Source organism: Rhinoderma darwinii, chromosome 3 (genome assembly GCF_050947455.1).
Source record: "Rhinoderma darwinii isolate aRhiDar2 chromosome 3, aRhiDar2.hap1, whole genome shotgun sequence".
Taxonomy (NCBI): Eukaryota; Metazoa; Chordata; class Amphibia; order Anura; family Rhinodermatidae; genus Rhinoderma; species Rhinoderma darwinii.
The window spans coordinates 121967978-121993627 of NC_134689.1; the positions used below are offsets into that span (position 1 = coordinate 121967978).

The 25650-nt window shown below is 38.9% G+C and overlaps 1 protein-coding gene across 1 annotated transcript in view; it reads right to left on the reverse strand.

Moving 5' to 3' along the window:
- Positions 1 to 6199: 6199 nt before the first annotated feature.
- Positions 6200 to 25650, reverse strand: part of CDHR2 (cadherin related family member 2) — a 129712-nt gene continuing 110261 nt past the window's right edge. Inside the window, exons 21-31 of the mRNA XM_075860051.1 lie at positions 24727 to 24878; positions 24532 to 24634; positions 23625 to 23713; positions 19420 to 19497; positions 18016 to 18093; positions 17092 to 17152; positions 15979 to 16103; positions 14786 to 14899; positions 9931 to 10014; positions 8788 to 8839; positions 6200 to 6653 (exon numbers count right to left, since the gene is read on the reverse strand). Of these exons, the coding sequence (XP_075716166.1) occupies positions 6525 to 6653; positions 8788 to 8839; positions 9931 to 10014; positions 14786 to 14899; positions 15979 to 16103; positions 17092 to 17152; positions 18016 to 18093; positions 19420 to 19497; positions 23625 to 23713; positions 24532 to 24634; positions 24727 to 24878 (1065 nt within the window). The 3' untranslated portion in view covers positions 6200 to 6524. The remainder of the gene's footprint in view (positions 6654 to 8787; positions 8840 to 9930; positions 10015 to 14785; positions 14900 to 15978; positions 16104 to 17091; positions 17153 to 18015; positions 18094 to 19419; positions 19498 to 23624; positions 23714 to 24531; positions 24635 to 24726; positions 24879 to 25650) is intronic.

Genomic DNA, 25650 nt, shown 5'->3' on the forward strand with positions numbered 1-25650 from the left:
AAGAAAACGTTAATAAATTGACCTGCGGCTCGGTGTTTAATCCGCAGCATGTCAATTTATGCTTCGAAATCGCTGCTTTTCTGTTGTTTCCCATTGAACTCAGAGGGGAGCTAAAACGCGCAACAAAAAGCAAATGTTGACATTTCTGCGGCGGAACAGCTACGATTCCACCGCAAGAATCGCTACTCAAAAAAAATCTTATACTTACGCATTCTCTACACTTTTCCATCCAGGCCGGCCTCTTGGGATAACATTTCATCCCATGTGACTGCTGTAGCCAATCACGGGCTGCAGCATTCACATGGGATGAAACGGAGGGTATCCATGACTACGGAGACCAGGGTAAGAATAAGCATTTTTCCGCAGCGGACATTCCGCCAGGAAAACTGCACCACAATTTGGTGCGGTTTTTTTGCCGGTATTCCCTGCGGGTTCCAGGGCAGGTACGCTGTGTATTTTTATGTAGTGTATCAATGGGTGCGTAGGTGTAGACATGAAGTGAGTTTTACGCAACGGACTCTCGCTGCGTGGAAACTCCTGCATGTGTGAACGGCCCCATTGAAATCAATGGGTCCGTGCGCTGCGCGTGATTTCCATGCGCAGCACACAAATGTTATTCACGTTCGTCTGAATGAGCCCTTAAGGGCAGCTGTATGGGTTTATTTGTGTTTGTAGTAAAGTGGAACCTCAGTAGCCCCAGCAGATACAGAGAAGGCAGGTCAAGTGCACCTTATCTCTGCTTATCTCTAGTAACAGGATCTTGTAGAGCTTACCCCATGTTCTTCAAGGAGGAGAATAAGCAGCAGCCAGGACATCAGTAGAACACTGACTATAAAGATATCTCCTCTCACCATCACTCATACTGTAGGACCTTTACTATATTATCAAACTGTTCATGCCCACTCCTCTGGATAGTGCCGCACTCATAGAGAAAGTTCCTTCTCCTCTGAGACGCATCGCCCCTGTAGTTCCAACAAAAGATCACAGCAGCAATATGGAGCACTGTTCACTGCCTAGGTTGATGGTGCCCCCTACATAAGAGGAGCCGCACAGCTCGCACACCGCTAAGGCCGGCCCTGGCTTCATTTACGTGCTTTCCAGGGCTGCATGTAGCTGTAGGCCTGGCTTATGATAACACCTGTGTCTTGTAATAGGTAAAGTCATTGTTGAAAGGCTCGCACTGCTGTGATGCTGCAGGCGGTGGGATGATTTTCAGTGTCCTGGCGCATGTTTATGCGTAAATTCCTGCTTAGGACAGGTTATAAAAGTCAGCAGCACAGGAAAATGGCTCCAGAATAGTAAAGCAAAAAAAACATTTCAATATACTCACTGTTATTCATTGTAGCGAAGCTATGTACCCTTCAGTAGATCACATCGGTAGAGTCCATGACCATCACCGATGTTGGTCTATAGTGAGATTGAACCCTGAAGCCAATAAAATTTACTGGAAATCTCAAACACCGCATTTTAGACAAAGCACCATTGATTAAAATGGCATTTAGCTTAGAGTGCTGTGTCGCAGATTTTATGTGATCGAAATATGTGAGGGATGCTAAATGAATTTTGCAGCTCCATAATTTCTCTCCATTATTTTTGGAGTTTTGAACTCATAGGCTCCAACAATGTCATTTTCTAAGATGTCTCAGTATCATGCCTGAAGATCAAATTTGGATGGTTTTACCTTTTAAATTGATTTTAAGAGGTTATTTCAATCTTATAAAGTTGTGGCACATTGCTAAGATATGATCATTATGGACCCGCTGTGCAAGGCAAAACAGTAAAGGGGACAGAGCGCTTAATCAGCACTGTTGCCACTTCATTCTTAGTCCTTATTCACACGACAGGAGTTTCCCGGCCAGGTGACGGCCATTCATAAATCGGCCATCACCCGGCTGCATTACGAAGACTAGACCCCTAATGGGGCTATTCACACGACCGATTTTTTGACGGCCCGGAAAAAGTTGACGTCAAAAAATGGGACATGCCCTATTTTCGGCCGTTTACACGGCCGCCCGGCTCCCATAGAAGTCTATGGGGCCGGGTAATACACGACCATCACCGGAAGGTGTCCCGAGTGACGGCCATGTATTCCGTCGCTCGCGCGCTCTCTCTCCTCCTCCTCCTCCTCACAGTGCAGAGTGCATGTGAGGAGGAGGAGGGTCTTTTTTTGATCCCTGTAAGAGTCGGAATCCCCAATCCCCGGCCGGGGACTGGGGATTCCGCTACAGGAAAACTGCGTGACTACACTGTCCATATATGGACACAGCGAAGTCACTCACTTCTGCAGCGGAATCCCCGACTCTATGGCCGGGGATTCCGCTACAGGAGAAGTGCGTGACTGCACTGTCCATATATGGACACAGCGATGTCACTCACTTCTGCAGCGGAATCCCTGACTCTATGGCCGGGGATTCCGCTACAGGAGAAGTGAGTGACTACACTGTCCATATATGGACACAGCGATGTCATTCACTTCTGCAGCAGAATCCCCGACTCTATGGCCGGGGATTCCGCTACAGGAGAAGTGAGTGACTACACTGTCCATATATGGACACAGCGATGTCACTCACTTCTGAAGTGGAATTCCCGACCTGTGGCAGGGAATTCCTCTCCAGGAGAAGTCAGTGACTACACTGTCCATATATGGAATGTGGGGGGGGGATGGGTGCAACCTACAGAGGGCTGTGTGGCATCACCTACAGGGGACTTGGTGGCATCACCTACAGGGGACTTGGTGGCATCACCTACAGGGGGCTGGGTGACATTACCTGCAGGGGGCTGGGTGGCATTACCTGCAGAGGGCTGTGTGGCATTATCTACAAAGGGCTGTGTGTGGCAACAAATTTAAATGAAATTCATCCGATTTTAAAACGGACAGGGAAAAAAACGGATGCAAAACGGGCCAAAATCGGCCGTTAAAAACGGCAACACGGCCCGGAACGGAATCGGAACGGATGCAAAACGGATGCAAACCGGCCGGCAAAATCGCCCCAAAACGGCCGATTTTATCGGCCGACACTCGGACCCTGTCGTGTGAATGAGGCGTTAGGATGGGTGGGGGTCCCAGAGGATAAAACCCAACGATCATAAAGTGATGACATATCCTAGCAATATACCATCACTTTATAAGTGATGCTCTAAAGTTTGGAGACAGAAGTCTATACTAAGGAATGAGAGCCACATAGCAAAATCAAACCCATTCTAGTGCAAGCTCTGATCAGACTAAGGCCTTATTCAGACGAACGTGTTATACGTCCATGTGACGGCCATTGAAACAACGGCCATCACACGGACCTATATAATTTAATGTGGCCGTTCACATGGCCGTTGTTTCCCACAGACCGCGTAAAGGGTCCGTGAGAAAATAGGACATGTCCTCTTCACGCAACCCTCCATAGATTCTAGTCTATGGGGGATGCGTAATATCGCATACCGCAGTGCAGTGCACAGCTGCACCTCGGACGTGAAAAGATGCGCAATGCCCGTCTGAATCTGGCCTTATAAACAATTTCAAGCCAAACCACCTACCTCCTCCATTACACCCTTCCCAGTCTAGGTTAAGTGAAGCTCTTGCTCTATAGCTGCCTCATCCAACATACATATAATTGCTTTCTACTTGCCTTATTATATAAAGCACAACATTATATATATATATATATATATATATATATATATATATATATATATATATATATATATATATATATATATACTAGTGTAGATAGATAGATAGATAGATAGATAGATAGATAGATAGATAGATAGATAGATAGATAGATAGATAGATAGATAGATAGATAGGTAGATAGATAGATAGGTAGATAGATAGATAGATAGATAGATAGATAGATAGATAGATAGATAGATAGATAGATAGATAGATAGATAGATAGATAGATAGATAGATAGATAGATAGATAGATAGATAGATAGATAGATAGATAGATAGATAGATAGATAGATAGATAGATAGATAGATAGTAGATAGATAGATACACACATATATACACAGGCTGAAGCCAAGGGAACTCACACCTTGCAAAATCTCTACATGCAATGTCAGATTCTTGCTAAGAAATCAAGTATCGCCTTACGATGCTTTGCTTGATTTTATGTTTATACCCCATTGAAAACATCAATATAAAAAGTCAAGACAGGCACTGAGCATGTGCTGCAGACACATGAACCAAAGTGGTAATAGCTACAGGAAACGTCCGATAAATCTGAAAATATGTCAGATAGAGGGAAGTGTATCTTTTCACAGGAATTGAAAACAAGAGTCAATGTGTATAATATTAGCAAAAATAATAATAATATAATGCCTTTTTAAAGTAAGGGTCTACAATTTGCTAGGTTTACCTTTTTAATACATAACTTTTTACTTTTTGCTGTTTTTGCTTAATTTTGAATTAGTATAATTCTTTTTTATGAATTTTATATACAGTATAAAGAAAATTCACCTGGAAACGGAGAACAGGCAGGCTGCTGCTGATGGATATTTATTTGTATTTTAAATATTTCATGTTTCTCTCTTCAGTACTTTGAGTTTGTGGTTCTGAATGGGCTCCCAGTCTTATGAGTGCCTGAAAACCCAGGATCACACCCCATTCTAAGAAAATTTCTTAACAGAGACACTAAATAATAATATGGATCTGACAACAGCAGCTAGATGGCTTGTTGACTTTCCATTACACCACTTAAAGTCGAAAAAAAAAATGGTAATAAAGATATATGACAAATAACTCAGATTTGATATTTTATGGCTATATAGTTTATGATAATCATAGGATCATCTGTAGAAAATTTAAATGACTAAAACAGGCTACATTCCCAAATGACTGTATACAACACTGTTTAAGAGCTTCTTTCAACCTACATAAGACATAAAACAATGTAGTTGTGATTTGTCCAAATTACTAATTATGAGAAAAAGGAATGTTTAGTCATTCAGGTTTTTAAAGAGGTTTTTTGTAATCAAAAACATTTATGGCATATCCCCTGACCCCATGTGAGATGGCCGCCTAGAGCATCTAATAAGAGTTTGAATGGAAAAATTGCCACACAACAGTCGAGCAGTCCCCATGCTACCAATAAGTGGAAGTCCCAGAGGTGGAACCTTCAAATATCAAACATTTATGGTATGTCATGTAGATATGCCTTTGATGGGGAATCGCTTTAAGTTCAAGACCAGGCCATTTACCCCGTTAATGACCAGGAATAGTTCTTCTTTTTTTTTAGTACATGAGAGTTTGAAAGCTATAAAAAAAATTCTTGTTCCGTTATTCAAATAATTGTTGCATCTTTTTTCTGTGATACATAGGACTTTATTTGTATGCTATTTTTATATTAGTATTTTTCGTTTTTGGTTATATCTGGGGAAATGTTAAAAACAAAAAGCAAATAAGCGTCTGTTTTTCACATATTTCATTTTTATTTTAATATTTATAAATTGTGTCCCTTTTTGTTATGGTATGTTTACATAAGGGGTATATGGTTTTAGTTGCTCTTTTTTTATTTCGATATATGTTTTTTTTATTTTGTTTTTACACACTGTGCCCCCCTTTAGCTCATAAAAGACCATTGAGGGACATTTTAACATTAAATTTTTTTTCTTATTGCTGACTTCCCCTGTAATTATGGCTGACATATTAGCCCCAATTAAAGGGGCAATACAACCTTTTGATCACATGATCAGCAGGACTACAGCATATACAGCGATCAGAAAGTCAGATATGATGATAAACTGTCTCTAGCGTCTCTATGAGGAGTCCGGTTAGCTCTGGCAGTCGGCTCCCGTCTCCTGTAGCTGCTTGATTTCCCTGCAGCTGCAAAATCTGCAGAGACATTTAGAAAGAGCTTTGCAGAGTTATGTGCGGTCCACAAGTAGGTCAGTTATAAAATCCTTTAAATTGAAATTACTTTAAAAGTACAATCTAGTATTTTGTTGTGTCATACACATTAATAGTAAGTCTGAATACAGCATATTGACATACATGGACATTTATTCAACTGGCAGTCTTTTACTCCCCGTCATAATTATTGTTATATAATTGAATATGTTAATTTAGAAATTTAGCCCATTCCCATAAGAGATAAGACCCTATTTTAATATCGTCCATTCGTTTATATATATATATATATATATATATATATATATATATATATATATAATGTATTGGTGGATATAAAAGTATTGGCAATGCAGAACAAAACAAAACAACCAACACATATTGCAACTAATCATACAGTGGTTCATATTCCAGTTATTCTTTAGAAAGAAGTCTATGGAAAGTGTGGTCCGCCAATATTAATAGCAGGCAAACATGGAGGTTCTCAGAACTGGAAATATGTAAGATTATGTAGTGATCAGAGACATTGGCAGACATTTTCCTTTACTTTCTCTGATGAATATTATAGTCATTCTCTCCACAACATGATTGGTTTAACTATATTAGATTGTGTTCAATTCTGTATAACTATAGTACATATAGACTTCAGGTTTAGTGTCGAATTATACTGATAGATCACAAGTCAGTGGTGTCCAGAGCGGTGTTAATGTGGAACATATTTTCTCTGTCATTAAGGGCAGCTGCCAGAGGCTCTTCCCCATTTCCGCTGTCTTTAGAAAGGAAACTTGCATCATCTTTGAAGTTCTGCATATAAAAAAGAAAGTGTTAGAGGACACCATATACATAAAATATGGTACGTATAATGAAATTTCTGATGATTAAAGCAAAATGAAAGACTAAGGGGCAATGACCCTTGAAATGACCCTCACGTCCCTACAAAAAAAAATAACAAAAGTAGAATGAATTTTAACTAACCTAGTGTCCATCCCGTTGGTTATTCTGTCTCCGTTGCCCCGCTCTCGGCCCCCATTGTCTTCCATCCATCATGGCCGCCGCTGTTCAGACTTGCACAGTGAGCGTAGTCTACATGTCTGAGACACGTCCCATCTAATTGACCAGCGCTAATGACGTCAGCGCTTGTCCATCGCTACTGACACTTCAGAGTGCAGTGAAGGAGGGGCGTGTCTCAGATGTGAATACTGCGCTCCCTTTGTAAGTCTGAGATAGCGACGGCCATAATGGATGGAAGGCAACTGGGACGGAGAATGAGGCAACGGAGAAAGAAGAACCAATGGGATGAACGCTAGGTAAGTTAAAATTCATTCTACTATTGTTAATTTCTTTTTTTGTGGGGACTGGAGGGTCGTTTTAAATGAGCTGTCTGGGATGTATGATTTTTTTTTACATTTAGGACTCTTATTCTTAAACTCAATACAGTGTTTGTTAAAAGGTTTTCTCCGACAACCACTGAACTTTACACCACTGCATGTAAACATTGCAGAAGCTGAAGTCTGTACATGGCTTTCCAATGGCTTTTGTTGTGTGATATCACGCTGCAGCAAGTTATCAGAGTCAAGTTAAACTTTGCTACATCTGTACAAGTGATGATTGCAGCTTCGAGTTCCCTAGCAAGGCTACATTCAGACGAGTGTGTCTGATTTGCACACGTAAAAAACACAGCGTATTTCCTACATTTCTTGTCCGTGTGCGTTGCGTATTGGCATCAGTCTGATATGCGTGTGTGCAAGCACTTCATATTTTTTTTTACAATAATTTCTCTGCTTTTTCACACAGCTATTGACTTGAACGGGCAATTAGGTGTGCAAAAACGCACCAATATAGAACATGGGACACTCGCTGCATGGAAATTCATGTCTGAATAGCGCCATTGACATCAATGGGTCCATGTGCTGTGCGTTATTTCAACGCACAGCACACAAAAGTGTATTACGCTCGTCTGAATGAGCCCCAAGACTAAAATAAACTAAAACCTACATAAACTGTAAAAAAAATGGTCCAAAATTAGAAATGAAACAACTCTTTTATTATTCAGTAAAATTAGTAAACTAGTAATGCCGCAATAATAACGACCAGTAGAATAAATATAACACAGAATATAATGTCGGATTTACTTTTTTTTTACATCGTAAAAGGAGGTAATAAAAGTCAATAAATAAATTCTGTACGCTTCAAAATGTAAAAAGCAAGCCAATATGTGGTCATGTCTACAGAAAAATAAATTTATGGCTCCCAGATGCGGCAACACAAAAGTGTTTGTTTTTTTTCAAAAAGCATGTTTCTAGTGTGTAAAAGTAATAAAATATAAAAAATATATATATATTTGGTGTTTCCACAATCGTAACAACCCGTAGAATAATGTTAACACATTAGTTATAATGCACAGTGAATAGCATAAATAAAAAACTTTAAAAATGTTAAACATTTTCTCACCACCCCCAAAACAATCAACGAATGTTAAATAATTAATTAGGTGTACCTCTAAAATGGTGCCATTAAATATAGAACAAAGACCAAGCTTTCATAAGAGTTACATTCATGGAAAAATAAAAAAGTTATGGCACTTGGAATGCAAGTAAAAAAAATTCCTACGTCCTGAAGGCTCAAAATAGTTCAGCCTGCAATTTTTTTGTCCCATCAAAGCAGACATAATAAGGCTAGGTACACACATTGCAATCAAAATGGTTGTTTTTCCACGAACGGCGGCAAGACCACGTGGGTTCTCCCTTAAATCACAGCAAAAACACGCATTTCAATAGCAATATAACAACCCAGCCTAAGTGATTACAGATTTTTTCCTCATAAAGCTCAAGTACTCAAACTGCAATCTATTGGAAATCTAATAATACTTGAGCACACAATAAAACAGAAAGAGAAGTAGATAATAAATGAATGTGTTTAATATATCATTGTCACGTACCTGATGAGTCTGATTCTTCCTTTCAAGTATATTGTTATAATCAGATTTAACACTGTTAAAAAATAGTACATAAAGTGAGAACACTGTTTAAATAATAATAGTAGAAGTCAATGATCCTTGAGGGGACCATGAATTGATGTAACCAATGAAGGGCTCAAACATTATCCATACTAATAAGGGACAATTAAATACACGTATTCACATTCAATATTCACATTTTCAAATGAAAACAGTGGTAAAATTTAGTTACAAATTAAATGACATTTTCTCTAGAAAAGCAGGTTGGTGGAAAATCACACCATAAAAATGACATCTTGTATGTAAGTAAAGCCAGTGAAATACATTATGTACACCAAATTTTTGTTTGCATTGAGACAAGCCTCTCTTGGTACGGGCACTTTGTTTAAATAGGTAAAAAAAAAAAAAAACCTCCTTTAAGACAACCCCTTTATGGATATTAGCCCCACCCCCAACCCCGATCAGCTAATTGCTGCAGAACCGGCTGCTGAGACCTCCATCAATCAGCTGCAGCAGCCAGTCCACAAGATACTAGGCATGCTGCGGATTTAAAAATCGAAAACATTCTCTTAAATTCAATTGGATTTTTCTGCTACATGTGAATGGATTTTAATAAACTCCATTCACACGAATTGCACTGTAATTTGTTGTTCATTTTAAGTGCGGAATACGTAAAGTGACCTTACACATGCATTCAGTAGAAAGAAATGGATGAGCGATATTCCAGGCGTGTAGAACATTTATTGTAATATATTGCGGTAGCGTGGATAGCTATGAGGTAAGTACACATTATTTTTCTTTAAATCTTAGTGAACACCAACCACAAGCAAATGGTCCCATTTATGGAAATATATGCAGACAAGTGAAGGAGCTGTCCATGGTAGCCAATCAGAACACTGTTTTCATTTTATAACCCGCATTAGAATTATGAGAGCTGCAATCTGATTGGTTGAAATGGGAAACACATTTAGATTTGTTATATCTTAAGCCCAAAATGTTTACAATAAATAATTACATAAAACTAACAAAAACATAGTTTACATTAATAGTAAAAAAAAAATCTGTTCAATACCTTCCTACACGAATTAGAAGAACGTGTTGTAGAAGAGCACTTTTAGTTCTTACCTGCCGGTGTCACTGCTAGAACTTGACATATCCATACCCAGGTCCAATATTTGGTCAATATCGACATTCAGAATAGGATTGGCTCTGCAGTAAAGTTCAGGATATAAATTATAAAGAAACAGCCTTTTGTAAATGCAATTTGGAAAATGGTTTTCCAGAGGAATGGTCCTCTCAAAAAAGATGAAAATATACATATTATATAATGAACTGAAAATCTGTCAAAGAAAGTCTGATCTAGATAAAGGGGTGGTCTTGTCAAAGAGGGGGTCTTTTGGAGAGGGTTCAGTGTACATTAATTAATTAATTAAAGGGGTATTCCTATCTTGACATTTATGGCATATCCACAAGATATGGCCATCACATTCAGTCTGAGAATCACTGGCAAGGTGGCCAGGAAATATGGAATAGCTGAGCTTTCTGTAGTCGGCTGAAAAAAACTGAAACAAACTCTTAGTGACTTCTTTCAACATACTGGTTTATTAATATGAGAATATTTAACTATCGGTGACTGTTGCTATGTATCTTAAAGGCTATGTACACCTTTGAAAAGTTTTTGTCAGTGTGTTTGGCGCAACTTTCTAATTACTTTTATTAAAAATGATTTTTACTTTTTGAGATACAGCAGCTTTGTATCCTGTATACAGAGCAGATGTATCTAGCGCTGAGACCTGTATCCGTCATGTCAGCGGCACTGCCAGTGACGGTGGGTCCTGCATGTCTTTGACACGCAGCATCCACCTGTTATCGATCATATCTAAGTGAAGAACTTAGTTATGATCAGTAACAGCTCAATCGTGCGTGTCTCCCACTGTCACTGAACCCGCCAGTGCCGCTGACCTAACGGATACAGGTTTCAGCGCTAGATACAGCTGCTCTGTATACAGGATATAAAGCAGCTTTATCTCAAAAAGTAAAAATATTTTTAATGAAAGGTAATTAGAAAGTTGCACCAAACACACTGGTACACATTTTTACAAAAAAACAAAAACGTTTTCAAGGTGTACATAGCCTTTAAATATAGTGTAATCTAAGTTTATAGGGTCAAAAAATGTCATTAATGTTGTTTCAGAATTTGGAAGTTTTTATCCTAGCCATAACAACGGCATTTTAGATGGAAGTTGAGCTGAACTATGTTCTCATCTGGGAATCCCACATGTGTGTCTTTTTACTGTTTTCTTGGATCACAGTTAGGGGTGGAATGACTGGCCAATTTTTTGCTTAGCTGGTTTTCAGGCATTACAGATGTTGTGCACTGCTAAAAACATTAGGAAGACACCCAATGCATTAAACAAAGGGCAGTGGCATAACTATAGGGGTCGCAGCGGTCGCAATTGCGACCAGGCCCGCGGCCTCCCGCACCCCATCAATAAAAAGTTACTATAGTAACTGGGACCTATGTAATAAACTACACGAGCCCCTGTTACTATAGTAACTGACAGTACTTACCCTCCTCACTCCAGTGTGCAGCGGAGGTCCTGACATCACAACGCTGTGCACAGCGCATGATGTCACGACGCTGCGGTCAAGAGGAGGGTAAGTTTAATATCACTGTTTGCTGGAGCTGATAGGTCGGGGTCCGACTCCTGGGACCCCTGCCAATCAGCTGTTTTCAAGGGGCTGCAGCTCTCATACGAGCGCTACTTCCCCTTCATTCCGGTCACTTACCCACACCACGAATCACCATCACGGACGTGTTGGCGATTCACAGTGTGAGGCCTCATGCACACGAACGTAAAAATGCCTGTAATTTACGAGCCGTAATTGCCCACGGGTACCTTCCTGTTTGCTTACGGGAAGGTGCCTGTGCTATTGAAAAATATGGAACATGTCCTATTTCAGTCTATGGGGCTCCCGTAATTACGGGTGGCTAAGTGTGTGCACCCGTAATTACAAGAGCGTTGCTAGGCGACGTCAGGGGATAGTCACTGTCCAGGGTGCTGAAAGAGTTAACTGATCGGCAGTAACTCTTTCAGCACCCGGGACAGTGACTACCGCTGGAGTTAATAGTATTAAAAGTTAACTTACCTGCTTCTTCCTCCAGTCCGGCCTCCCGGGATGACGTTTCATCCCATGTGACCGCTGCAGCCAATCACAGGCTGCAGTGGTCATACGGATTGCCATGTCATCCAGGGCGGTCGGACTGGATGTCAAAAGAGGGACGCGTCACCAAGACAATGGTACGTATGAACTTCTTTTGATTTCAATCGCTGCGGAAACACTGCCCAAAAGGGCTGCCCCTTCTCTCTTTCGAGCACTGATAGAGAGAAGGGGCTGCCGATTAGTGCAGAGAAAACGGATCTGTAAATACGGGTGGAATACTGGTGACACCGGACCCGTATTTACGAGCACGGGTCCGCACGGACCAGTATTTACTCCAGTATTTACAGGAGGAAAAAAATACATTCGTGTGCATGAGGCCTGAGAAAGTAAGTGAAATGAAGGGGAAGCAGCGCTCGTACCAGTGCTGCACCCCCTTCAAAACAGCTGATTGGTGGGGGTCCCGGGAGTAGGACTCCGACCCATCAGCTATTCTATTGATAGCCTATCCTGAGGATAGGCCACCAATCTTTAGGGACTGGACAACCCCTTTAAGTCTACCATGTGGTAGGCTTAGATATAGGGCACATTAGACAGGATTACACATTGTGTAATCATATCTTCTGGGCCCTGTATCTAAGCCAACCACATGGTAGGCTTAGATACATGGCAAAGGTGTGATCCTGGCTAATGGGCCCTGTATCTAAGTATACCACACGGTAGGCTTAGATACAGGGCCCCAGCAGACAGTAATATTATACTGTATAAGATTGCTGTCTGCTGGGGCACTGTATCTAAGCATCTTACCATAACCACATGGGTAGCTTAGATACATGGCCCATGTGTGATCCTGTCAGATGGGCCCTGTATTTAAGCCTACCACATGATAGGCTTAGATACAAGGCTCCAACAGACAGTAATCTTATACTGTATAAGATTACTGTCTGATGGACCCTGTATCTAAGCCTACCACATGTGTTACTAATGTTTTTTTTTTGTGTTTTTGTTTGTTTACAGGTTCAGTTGTTGGACTACGACAGATTTGAAGACTACTTCGATGACGGCTTTTTTTATTATCAATAAAATGGTTATCGAGGGTTGTGTCAGGGTTTTTTACTTCAATAATATATTTTTTCAATGTCTTTGTATTTTTTTTAAACTTTATTTCTAACTCCTTAGCTGTGACAGCGTCCATTACTAAGGCTTAGTGTTAGCTGGTGCAGAGGCTAACACTAACCCCCATTATTACCCCGTTACTCACCAGCACCAGGGGTTCTGGGAAGTCGGGTACGATCCAGTACCCGACTACCTGTAGTGATAGCCGGGCACTCAGGTGGCCGCAGGCTGGTATTATCATGCTGGTAAAAGCCAGAAACAGTGGCCCTTCCCACCCTGGTAATGCTAGCCTGCTGCTGCTGTGTTGTATCTGGCTGGTTATGAAAAATAGGGGGAACCCCACGTCATTTAAAAAAAAATAATAATAATAATTGGAAAGAACGATGTGGGGTTCCCCCATTTTTATAACCTGCCAGATATAACATAACAGCAGCAGGCTAGTATTACCAGGGTGAGATAGCCCACAGTTTCTGGCCATTCCCAGCCTAATAATACCAGCCTGCAACTGCCCCAGTTCCTGACCATCACTACAGATGGTCGGGTACTGGATCATACCCGGCTCTTCCCGGTACCCCTGGTAGTGGTGGGTACAGGGGTAATAATGGGGGGTTAGTGTTAGTCTCTTCACCATCTAACATTAAGTCCAGCCATAGTAATGGACACTATCAATCAGCCAGTGGCCATTAATAAGGAGGTAGCAATAAAGTTAAAAAAATTACAAGGACATAGAAAAAATATTTTATTGAAATAAAAAAGACCCACACAACCCTCGTTAATGATTTTATTGAGAATTTAAAAAAACGCCATCATCGAAGTAGTCCTCGAATGAGAAGTAGTCCAACAACCGAACCTGTAACACACAAAAATAAGCACACAAAAATAATTAGTAACACAAAAAAAAGAAAACCAATTATTATACTTACCTTTCCTGATCCAGCACTGTACCCGCAATGTCAGTGAGCTGGGCCCTATATCTAATCCTATCATGTGAAATAAAGTCTGCTGAGCCACTGTATCTAATCCTATCCATAACTAAAGAATCGTAGTGCTATAGATATGCTGTCTCATATATATATATATACACACACATATATACACACAAATATACATACACGTAACCTTGAGAAGTTTGGGGGGCCGAAGCACAACTTTTGCATCAGGGCCCATGAGCCTTTAGCTACGCCCCTGCCAAAGGGAATATTTAATGTTTTGGCTCACTCTTTTTTCCCTGAGCAAACACACTTTAAAATATTGAGATACTTCTGCTGTCTTTATGGATACTACATGCATGTATTTTTCCGACTGGCTAGGCTCACAGTGGAGCTTAAAATGAAGAGAGTGAAAGCTGACCTTTGAAGGCCAGTTTTTTCTTAGCTGGTTTATTGGCACCATACTGTCACTACAAATGTTGTGAAGTTCTAAACATTAAGATTTTAACCAAATGTACTCCTTTAAAAATATAGTAAACCCAGCTGGCTTTGTAACCCCATGAAATTTAAAGTACGCAATGTCACAGCAATTAAATGGTCTTCACGTTATCTCAACTGAGACAATGCGATCATGGTGCTTGCAAATGCACTACTACATTGCAAAATACCATGGATGACATTTAGGGACATCTCTGGGGAGAAATATGTGGCCCACCTAGTCTGCAATAAACATGTATAAGCCTTCATGAGGTGTATTCTTTTAGCTTACTCACCCTTCAGCATTAAATCTATTGGTCCCAGGTATGGCTTCTGCTCCTTGTGTAACTTCCCCAGGTAAGGCCTTTGCAACTTTTGAAGCTTTAATAGCTCGTATCTTTCGCCCATGGCTGTTAAATGAAAAGGATATAGTGTTGGATTTTAAAGTGGATTTGTCACCATAATATGCTGTTATGTATAAGGGCAGCATGTTATAGTGACAAGTCCGCTCTACTATTAGACCAAATGTCACAAAATATATTGTGCTAATAAGAGCTCTCAAAGAATAAAGCCAAGGAAATGCATCCCCGCCTTTCCCTGCCCATCCCCGCCCATTTACCAGTGACCGATGGCTACCAATTATACATCCAGATACATGGCTGCCTTCAGTCAAAGCATAGGGTAGGCCTCATATCTATGAGTCTGCTGTATCTTTTGTTTAGTGCTTTTAACCAAACAGCAAAACATTTATGTGCAAGGTCGCCAACCTGATATGTTTTTTTATTTCGACCACTTATCCAAAAATCACGAACAGCAAACATTTTTTACGGACAATTTGGAAAACCACATTGAATCATAAAGACTATAAGTAATATATGAACTGTGACCTCTAAACCAATGATAATTACAATCACAATAAATGGCACAAACGTATTCAACTTCAAAAAAGTCACGGACGCGTCAATTTTTTTTACGGACACTGAAAAAAGACCCTTATTTTTATGGACTGTCCAGGAATAACACAGATGGTTGGCAACCCTGTTTATGGGTCATTTGGGCTAATAGTTCAGTGGACAGATCCCAATAATATTTTGGTGATAGATCTGCTTTAAATTCAAAATTGCTTTAATGGTATAAAAGATAAGATAAGCATAAGATAAAAAAACAATGGAAATCCTTCCACAGTAAATGACTGGGAAATTAGTAAATATGGGCTGAGGCTGTATCTCTGCATATCAAGGGGGCATTTCATTTGAGATTGTATGAAAGCTGGGTAACAAACCCTATGAATTCTGAAACAGTAACGGTATCAATATTGGTTGTTAGTTTTTAACATCTTGACAGAAGGGAACAACTCAAGGGTCCACATTTATTAATAATGGTGTATTTTGCACCAATGAAATTAGGGAGGGTAGGTGGTGAGAAATTCAAGTGCAGCAAAAGTAAGGGTGGACATATCTGTAAATGAATAAATAAATAGTAAATATACCTTTTCCTCATGCAGACTATAGTAGAAACCATAATGATGAGAATCAGAACTATGAAAGCAGCTAGGCCAGCAATAACTCCTAAAAACATCTTAACATCATCTTGTATTAATGACTCTCCAGATCCCTGTTGAAGAATAAAAAAAAATATTTTCTCATATAAAATGAATGCAAAGTGATGCCACCGCTAATGGCCATGGAACGGTTACTGTCATACTGATGGCACTGTTGATAGAGTCCTATGTTTGGCACTGATAAAAAGAAGCATGTGGTTGACACTGTTAAGAGGCATATCGCTGGCATTGTTGAGCAACGAATGAGGGTGGCAGTCTTAAGAGAGCATGTGACTGGCACAGTTGATAGGAGCTAGCCTGTTAAATAGCTATCCTATTAAATAGAAGCAAACCTGGCAATGAGATGTTCGCTGCTAGTACGGCTTCTCTAACCCCCAGCGATCAGCTGTTATTGCCTGGTGAAGCCACATCTGGCCATACATTTCCGCTGTAGTAACTAATAGGCCATATGGACAGGGATTGTCATCGTGAGAGACACTTTTAGAGTGGATTCACATGTGGGGTATTTACACATTGGCTGCAGCGAATCCGCAGAAATCCGCTGTATAAGCCCCATGTTTTACATGGAGGTTTTTTTTGTGTATATGGATACGGTTCCCACAAAATGTTGCTGTGGATTTCGCCCTTTGCATTGCAAAGGGTGAAATCTGCAGCAGTCTGCTGCAAATGTGCATGCAGATCCACAACAAAATCTGCATGAAAAACATGCAGATTTTGCAGGAAATTCGCTGTGGACAAATCCGTGGCATAAAATTACATGTAAATCCACCCTTAAAAAGTTTCTGACAATATTCTGTGTACATCTGGTTAAGATTCTTTGGGATGGGAAAAATATTTGTAAAGTTTCTCCATGGTTAAAAATATGGCATGTACTGATATAAACACATGATGTTAAGTTATATTTAACTATTAGAATTTATACAAGAGAAGGGTAATAAAAAATATTAAACTAAAATGGGTAATCAGCACTGAATATGTTTGTTTGTTTGTTTGTTTGTTTGTTTGTTTGTTTGTTTGTTTGTTTGTTTGTATTATACTCACAATGACATAGAGACCAAGTCCTAAAAGGTTGCTCAAAACTTCACTGTTACCCTGAATAATGCTGAAAAAAAAAGATAGTGTTTTTCAAATCAACTGTACTTCTTGAAAACATTTCACCAAGCATTCAAGTGGCTTCCTCAGTTCAGGTGAGTAATAGGAAAAGTTTCCTTAACATATAGATTTTGGTGTGTAATGGTGACAATAGCTGACAAATTACCCACTGATAAAAAAAAAGCTGAGGTCATTTTGCCAGCTACAACAATTACAGGAAGATTCAAAGGTCTCCATACATAAGAAACTACTATTCCCAATGTACTATTTCTTATGTATGAAGATATTTGATGCAACAAAATTACATCCAACACCACTATTTGCTCTTCACAGATTTTTTTTTCTAAATAACCCCTCATTATAATCAAAACTTCTACATTTAACAAACATATCCTTATATCCCTCTCAACCTGCTTCCTTACTTCCTTTCTTTCTTCCTCCTGCCCTGTCTCCCGCCCTTCAATCCCTTCCTTTTCTCCCTCTTTTCCTTCCTTCCCCCTCCCTCTCTCCTTCCTTCCTTCCTTCCCTCCCTCTCTACTTCTTTTCTTCCTTCCTTCTTTCCCTCCCTCTCTTCCTCCTTCTTTCCTTCCATCTCTCCTTCCTTTCTTCTCCCCTTTTCTTAATTCCCTCCCTCTTTTGCTCTCCTTCCCTTACTTGTCCCTTCCTATGTTGTTTCCTGTTGCCTTCTCATTTATCGACCTCTAATGTCTTCTTTTTACTGCCTACCACTTTTCATAAATAAATAATATAAATTACAACGTTTCTTGGAATGAGTTGTTCTCGCGATATCCACAAGTAATGTCTAATTTTTAATTATAAACATAGGCACAGAACATACAAGTATATGCTTTCTGATAAAAATGTATCACTAACCTTTTCAGCTCATCTGGTGTTATGGCGGTGCCATTGGTGTATATGCAATAAACTGTCATGATACTCTGATCACTAGCTCTGAAAAAGAGAAAGAAAGTTCAGACATTTTTTTTACAGTAATATATGGCATATATTATATTATACTATATATTGTACTGAGAGCGTATTTTATATCATTCAATACATCTTGTCCTTTTTGACTAATTGTGATTTGACTCACTTGAATCACGCACATATCTCCTCTATTTCCATCTGTGCCATAAACTTTAAATGGTTCGGCAATGTGCATGCTCAACCACGGCTCCATTCAGAGTCATGCTTGGCACTGGGGAGGGGCTGCGGTCCCTGTTCTAGCAATTGATGGGGGTTCCAGCAGTTGGATACCCACCGATCTAACATTTAGTACCTATCCAGTGATCAATGTTTTAGGGTAGAATACATCTTTATGTCTACTTTCGCTACTTATTGGCAGCCTCCTTTTGTTCCACCTATTCATATGTTCAACATGTTCCATATTTGTATTAAAGGGGAGCCAATACAGGACATATTTTCAGTAATTTTCATAGATTTTTTTTTTTACTAATAAAAATGAATCCAAAACTTCCAGTTCCCCTGCCACCTGCTTCCTTGTGATGTTCTCTGTTATGTTCTTTTCTGTTGTTTTTTTTTTGTTGTTTTTTTTGCTACACCCAGAGAATAAAACTTGCAAAAGCATAGGTCAACATTTCTCTCTACCCTAAGAAATTACTGTCACCAATATAAGTAGGTATCAGTTGTTATATACTGTACATGTATTATCCAATTGAAGGCAGACTGAGCTGATAGGGGGTCCCCTGTTAAAAACCGCTTTCTATTAGCCAGAGATTTATATAGAGAATATCTCAGCAATAGAAATTGAATGTCTGGTTTACGCAGTAAGACCCTCGGAAATAAACTTGTCCTTGAAAAAGTTTTATCCAAGCCACACAACCCCTTCAAGACATATCACTGTATTACTTGGTTTCACATAAAATTTTTGGCCAAAATGCAAATGCACGCACAGTATTCCAATATAACTTGTCAGGTACAGCTACTCCATGAACAGATGGTGGTAAAGTTGTTATTTTACTGAAACTTTCTTCCATTTTTATTCAGTTTGCAATTCGTAAGTCATTACTGAATATCGTGTACTTTGTACTGCCAACTGTTCCTTTTCGAACGTTGAGAACAATATGGTTCATATTAAATCTAATTAAATCTAGACGATACCTTTGTCTCATATTATGTCTGCACTAGTTTACAAATATGACATTTTGTTCATTACTAAAGCATTCATCTGAGAACAGAAAAATACAATACATAAAGTAAAGGAAACCACTTACTTAGTAGAATAGATGAATAATCATATTAGTTTATTTAGCTTACCGAATGACTCTTTTTGATGCTTCCTCTGCTTCAATACCAGCCACGAACACAGTAGAACCAGTTGCTTTTGAAAGCTGCCTATAGCATAAAAATATTACTTATAATATCAATCAATAATAATCCAGATTATCACAGGGGATTGTGAGATGAGAAAGGAGTCACATGCAACTCTATATTTGTATTTGTGCAGAATTTATTCTTATGCTAAATCAGCTGTTACGCGCTACAAAACTCCTGTGTGTAGCCCTATACTAAGGCCAATGCTACACATAGACTTTTTGTAGCGTGACAAGAATAAACTGAGTTGCATTTCATGAACATGCAATTTTTATGAGGTTTCAAGTCATACACAAATATATGGCTGCCTTAAATGAGAAAAATCAAGCTGTCTGCCATGTGGTCAAAAGTACATTCCTGCCTGTGCTGCTCAGCATTCTGGGAATGGGTGATTTATTTATTTTTTTGCTGTCAGCTCACAATCCACCATAACAAGCAAATAATAAAACCTCTTAATATACACATTTATCCATAACATTAAAAGCACCTGCCTAATATTGTGTTGGTCCCACTCATGCCGCCAAAACACCTTTGACCCTTCGGAGCATGGCATCCACAAGATGAACTGTGGTATCCAGCACCAATACATTCGTAGCAGATCCTTTAAGTCCTGCAAGTTGTGAGATGGAGCCTTCATGGATATGACTTTTTTTTCCATCACATCCCACAGGTGCTCTATCGGATTGAGATCTGGGGAATTTGAAGACCAAGTCAACATCTCTTTGTCTTGTTCCTCAAACCATTTCTGATCATTTTTTGTTGTGTCGTAGGGAGCAAGAGGCCAATGTCATTAGAGAATACCAAATGTACTGTATTTGGTCTGCAATAATGTTTAGGCAGGTGGTACGTATCAAAGTAACATCCACGTGAATGTCAGGACCTAAGGTTTCCCAGTAGAATATTACCCATACCATTACACTGCCTCTGCCGGCTTTTCTTCTTCCTATAGTGCATCTTGGTGCCATCTCTTTCCCAGGTAACCTACGACTAACCCATGGAGATGGTGATTACTATGCTATGGTTGAAATATCTGTGTTCGTCAGCAGAGGGCAGTGGTAGACTGATCAAGAGTGATGTATTAGCAGAGGAGAATTAAAGAGGAAGAGGTGCGCACCATTGGTTAAGGTTAATGGGCAAACGTTTGCTTCGGTAGTTGTGCGCGAGAGTCTGGCAACAAGCAGAGTAGGGCCAGATGAAGTAACACAGGAAAGCAAGCCAGCCTACTAGAACCAAATTCTCATAGGAAATAATCAGAGTGAGTACTGGAATACTGTTTGAAAATAGAAACGGTAAAATCCCACAGAGAACTTATAAGGAAAGGGCCTCTGGAGGGTGGAAAATGGTGTGGAGTCACATGGTGGTTGAATATCACCATAAGCGGAGTGACATATTGTGGCGTGTCATAACAGGACTAATATAGTAGCTAATACCACAGCTACGGAGTAGCCATAAAGTATTTTAGACTATGGTGTGGATTCCATTCAAGATCGCATGTTTATCATTATAATATGCTGTTTCAAGTTGTTTGCAACTTTTGCCTAAGTAAATGGAAGTGGAATCGTTATCTCAGTCTCTGTCTACATTACTACTCATATTACCTACGTAAACGCACCCGACCATCCACACGCTCTGAAAGAAAATGGGATTCATCAGACTAGTCCACCTTCATTCATTGCTCAATGGTCCAGTTCTGATGATCACGTGCCTATTATAGGCTCTTTCAGCAGTAGACAGGGGTCAACAAGGACACTGTGCACATAGCAAGCTCTGATGCACTGTGTGTTCGGACACCTTTCTATCATAGCCAGCATAATCTTTTTTTTTTTTAGCAATTTATGCTACAGTAGCTCTCCTGTAGGAATGGACGAGATGGGCTTTCCTTCACTCCCCACGTGCATCAATAACCTTTGAGTGCCTATGACTGCCCAAGTCGACGGTTCATTGGTTGTCCTCCCTTGGACTACTTTTGGTATGTACTAACCTCTGCATACCGGAAACACTCTCTCTGCCGTTTTAGAGATGCCCTGACTTAGTCTTCAAGCCTTCACAATTTGTTCCTTGTTACAGTCGCTCAGAACCTTATGCTTGCCCATTTTTACAGCTTCCAACACATCAACTTCAAGAACTGACTGTTCACTTTCTGCCTTATATATCTCACCCCTTGACAGGTGCCATCATCACAATGTTTTTGGTCAATGTTATTCACTTCACCTGGTTTTAATGTTATGGCTGAATGATGTATATTACATATATAAACATAAATATAAACATTTGTCTTCTTTTTACATAAATATATATATATATATATATATATATATATATATATATATATATATATATACATATATATATACTGTATATATATATATACATAGATAGGAAAAACACAGCACTCAAGGCAAACTGAACATCAGGCCATGTGCACGTTACCAGTAGAAGGATGAATCAACTCCTTGGAATGAGATAACAGGAACAGAGGACAAGTAACAGCACCAGGACTTCAGTGTTAGGGAGATGTTGGCTTATTCACGACCAGGCGGAAAGAAGGAGTTCTGGTGCTGATACTCATCCTCTGTTCCTGTTATATATATATGTATGTATATGTTTACATATATATATATATATATATATATATATATATATATATATATATATACTGTATATATATATACTGTATATATATGGAATATCAAGTGTTACATATAAATTTACCCTTAGAGCTCATGCACACAGCAGAGCCTTTCCGCCGCCTTGATTTGACTCCTTACGACTACTTATGTATTGAGATATTCTCCACTAAAAGCAATGCCTTTTCTATTGCATTCATATGGAATCAGACAGAAAAAAATTATTTATGCATCCGAATAACATTGGAGGCATATGGAAGTACAGTAAAGGCTGTGTGCACTAAAATGGAAACCCTGTTATGGCTCCATACAAAACTGAGTTGTAATATGGCCATATGCATTAGGTCTCAAGAAAATTTAACTTTGGACAATGAAACCACATAAGCTGCCTCATTAGCAACCAGACATTGGGACTGTGATGTCGACAAAGGACGTCGAGGAAACCCCTGAAAGTAACTCCTAAATACTGGGAGGAAGAGGGAGGAGATAAGGAAAAGGGAATGTAGCAAAGTGAAGTTAGCAATGAGGAGTCGTAGGGAGAAAGTATATCAGACGGAATGGCCAGGAGCAATTTTTTTTAGGTATGCATAGCCAATTGTAACATCAAAGGATAGGCAATATTTAACTCTGAAACTTGCATCACAGTAAAAATCCCAGGTGTCAGAATACTTAAAGGGAATGGTCACCCTTGATAAAAAAAAATCTTCATCTTAATAGGCCTTAGGTTTTTTATCTGAATATAGGTCCAAAATGATGTGCTGTTTCATTTCTTAATATATCTTTATACAAGGTGGAGCTCCAAAGCCCTTATATAGACAAAGAGTAAAATAATACAATTCAGGCTGCCTACAGCCTCCATTAAAGGGAACGTAAAAAACGAATGATTATTGTTTATACATTTAATAATAAAACAGTATTCAGTAAGCTCCCATTCTCCCCATAATGGAGACCATAAGCAGCCAGAAGTTTATCATTTATCGGCATACAACTTTGGACCTAAAAGTGACATTGTGTTAAAAATGTAACATTAATTTTAAGGTAATTTTGCTCACTGGACGCCTGACTTGGCGCACCTTCTGAGAGATTTGGTTAGAGTTATTTGAGGATTGTGTATGCTTTCCACTCTTTTTCGTGGTTTATTTTGATGCAGCGGCCAATGAGACAATTCCATATTTAACTGTAGAAAATGTTGTCCCTGTTTACAGTTTCTAACTAAGTAAAATAGACTGTTGTATTTGAATTTATAATTCAAGTTCTAATGAATCTGTTGTTATCAAACATCAATATTCAAAGTATTAATGATTTTGAGAACTATTTGCAGGGTATGAAGGACAGAGAAGAATTGGCATACAAAAGGCAGAATATGATGCTATATATGAAAAAATCTAATGATAATATGATAAGTATACTAAATAGCGTTACTGCTACTGCAAGATGTTACTGGTAAAATACATCAGCATTTTATTTTTTCTGATTACCTGCTTAAAAAAAATCTTTTTTATTAAATATAAAGACTCTTACCCAATAATTTCTGGCACGTTTATAGTCAGTTCATCGACAGACTTTAAGAATCGCAGTACCGTTCTATAAGATTCATCTATTGTAAATATCTACCAGTGTGGAAGGAGAAAATACAGGAAAAAGAGTAAATGTGTAAATTACATGAGAATTAGCAATTTCATAAGTAAAAGAAAAAATTCAGACATTACTAATACTAAGCAACTGAAAGACTGCTTGTATCTAAATCAGAAAGTGTAATAATATGCAGCAAGGCAACGCACATAGGCTTACCTTTCTACTTATTGTATAAAAGCCCATTTATGTGCAGGAAGGATTAAACTCTAACTTAAGAAAATAAAAACTAAGAAGAGAAGTAAGAAAAGAAAAAACATAGGAAGACAAAATAAGGGAGGGACTGGGGAGGCTAAATTGAGGAAAGGTCAGGCAGGGGGTGAGGGAGGAAAAAGAGCGCTCCTTTTATTTGTTTTTGGTCCAGAAACCTGAATACAAAAGTACAGTTCTAGCGCCATTTGCATTGCAGAGAGTATGTGCTGATCCTGAGTAGTCGCTGGTTGTCTGTATTGCATGTGTGTTCCCTGCATTAATGGTGTGTCTAAGTTACCATTGGGGAACTAAATAATTTTTCTAAAAGGCAGCTGCTGGTTGTGTGTACTGCGTGTGTATACCCAAAAATATTGAAGTGTTTCTCCTTCAGGGGAATAATTCAATTGTGTACTGGTTGCCTGAAGTGCATTTTTGTGCACCATTTGTAAGAAAGGAACTTTTATTCCCCAACCCCCCACAAAATAAAAAAGAATATTAAGAATTAAAACAAAAATGTAAAATGCCTTGAAAAATTAACATATTATGCAAAATTAGAATGTACAAATCTGTGGGGCAAACATTCATCAGATATCTTGAGTGTTACCGTTACAGAGCGGGTAGCGCTGAGTGAAGGGTTCCCTTTATCCACTACTTTAACCGTGACTTGATACTGACCCTTCAATGTCCTATCCAGATTACTTGCAACTCTATAAATTTGGGGGGAAAAAAAAGTACATGGGCTTAAAAAACATTGATTCATGTAAACCAGGGAAAGTGTTCTGCTAGACATTTGCCTGACCTGACAGAACCTGTGTATATGCCGTCTTCAGAGGTAGTTACACTGTTGAAGATTTTTCCAAGTTGTTGAGTTCCACCACTGAATAAAATAAATTCCACTTTGTCAATTGAGAAGGTTAGGATAGCATTTTCCCCACTGTCTTTATCTTGAGCCTTGATAAAAAAAGACATTGTAAATATAATAAATCTAAATCATAGCGAAAGGGTCATAAAAAAAACCGACATGACTGATACATGAAAGCCATGCTCCATTATGATTAGGACAGGAGTTATTACTATTTTCGGTTTGAATTTCCACAAATAAAAATCTGAACCAACTTAAGTGAATAGAATTTTAAAAATGATCACTCACGTACTGCAGACAAAAATTGATAATCGCAGCAGCAGATTTTGACTTAAAGGGACAGTGTCATGATTTATTTTTTTATTCATTTATGTGTTTTTATTTAATAAAATATTATATTGACTTTATTTAATTTTTCACACACAAAGTTTTTTTTTATTAACACTTTCTTACTGTACTGGGGGCTGCCATGTTTTATTTCATCTGAGTATCTGTCTTTTAATGACACATACACAGATGGAATACGGCAGCTACAGGGCATAGGACATAATGAACGTGTGCACATATTTATATTACAGGATATATTGCCATGCAATGTGTGTGTTTTTAAGTAATCATCATACACTATAGCTGGTAACTATTTTGCTTCATTTACTGTTTTATATTTAGCTCTGTTTTTATGGAAATCTTTCCTTGATGCTCTGAAAGTATCAGTGTAATTTTACTTTACCACTGCAGCACTGTATGTATATTTAGCAAAAGTCGATTTTTGGGCTATGTGTGAGCTGTCTGTGTGTCTGTGTGTAGCAGAGATGTGTGTGTGTCTGTGTAGCAGGACTGAGTGTGTGTGTCTGTGTAGCA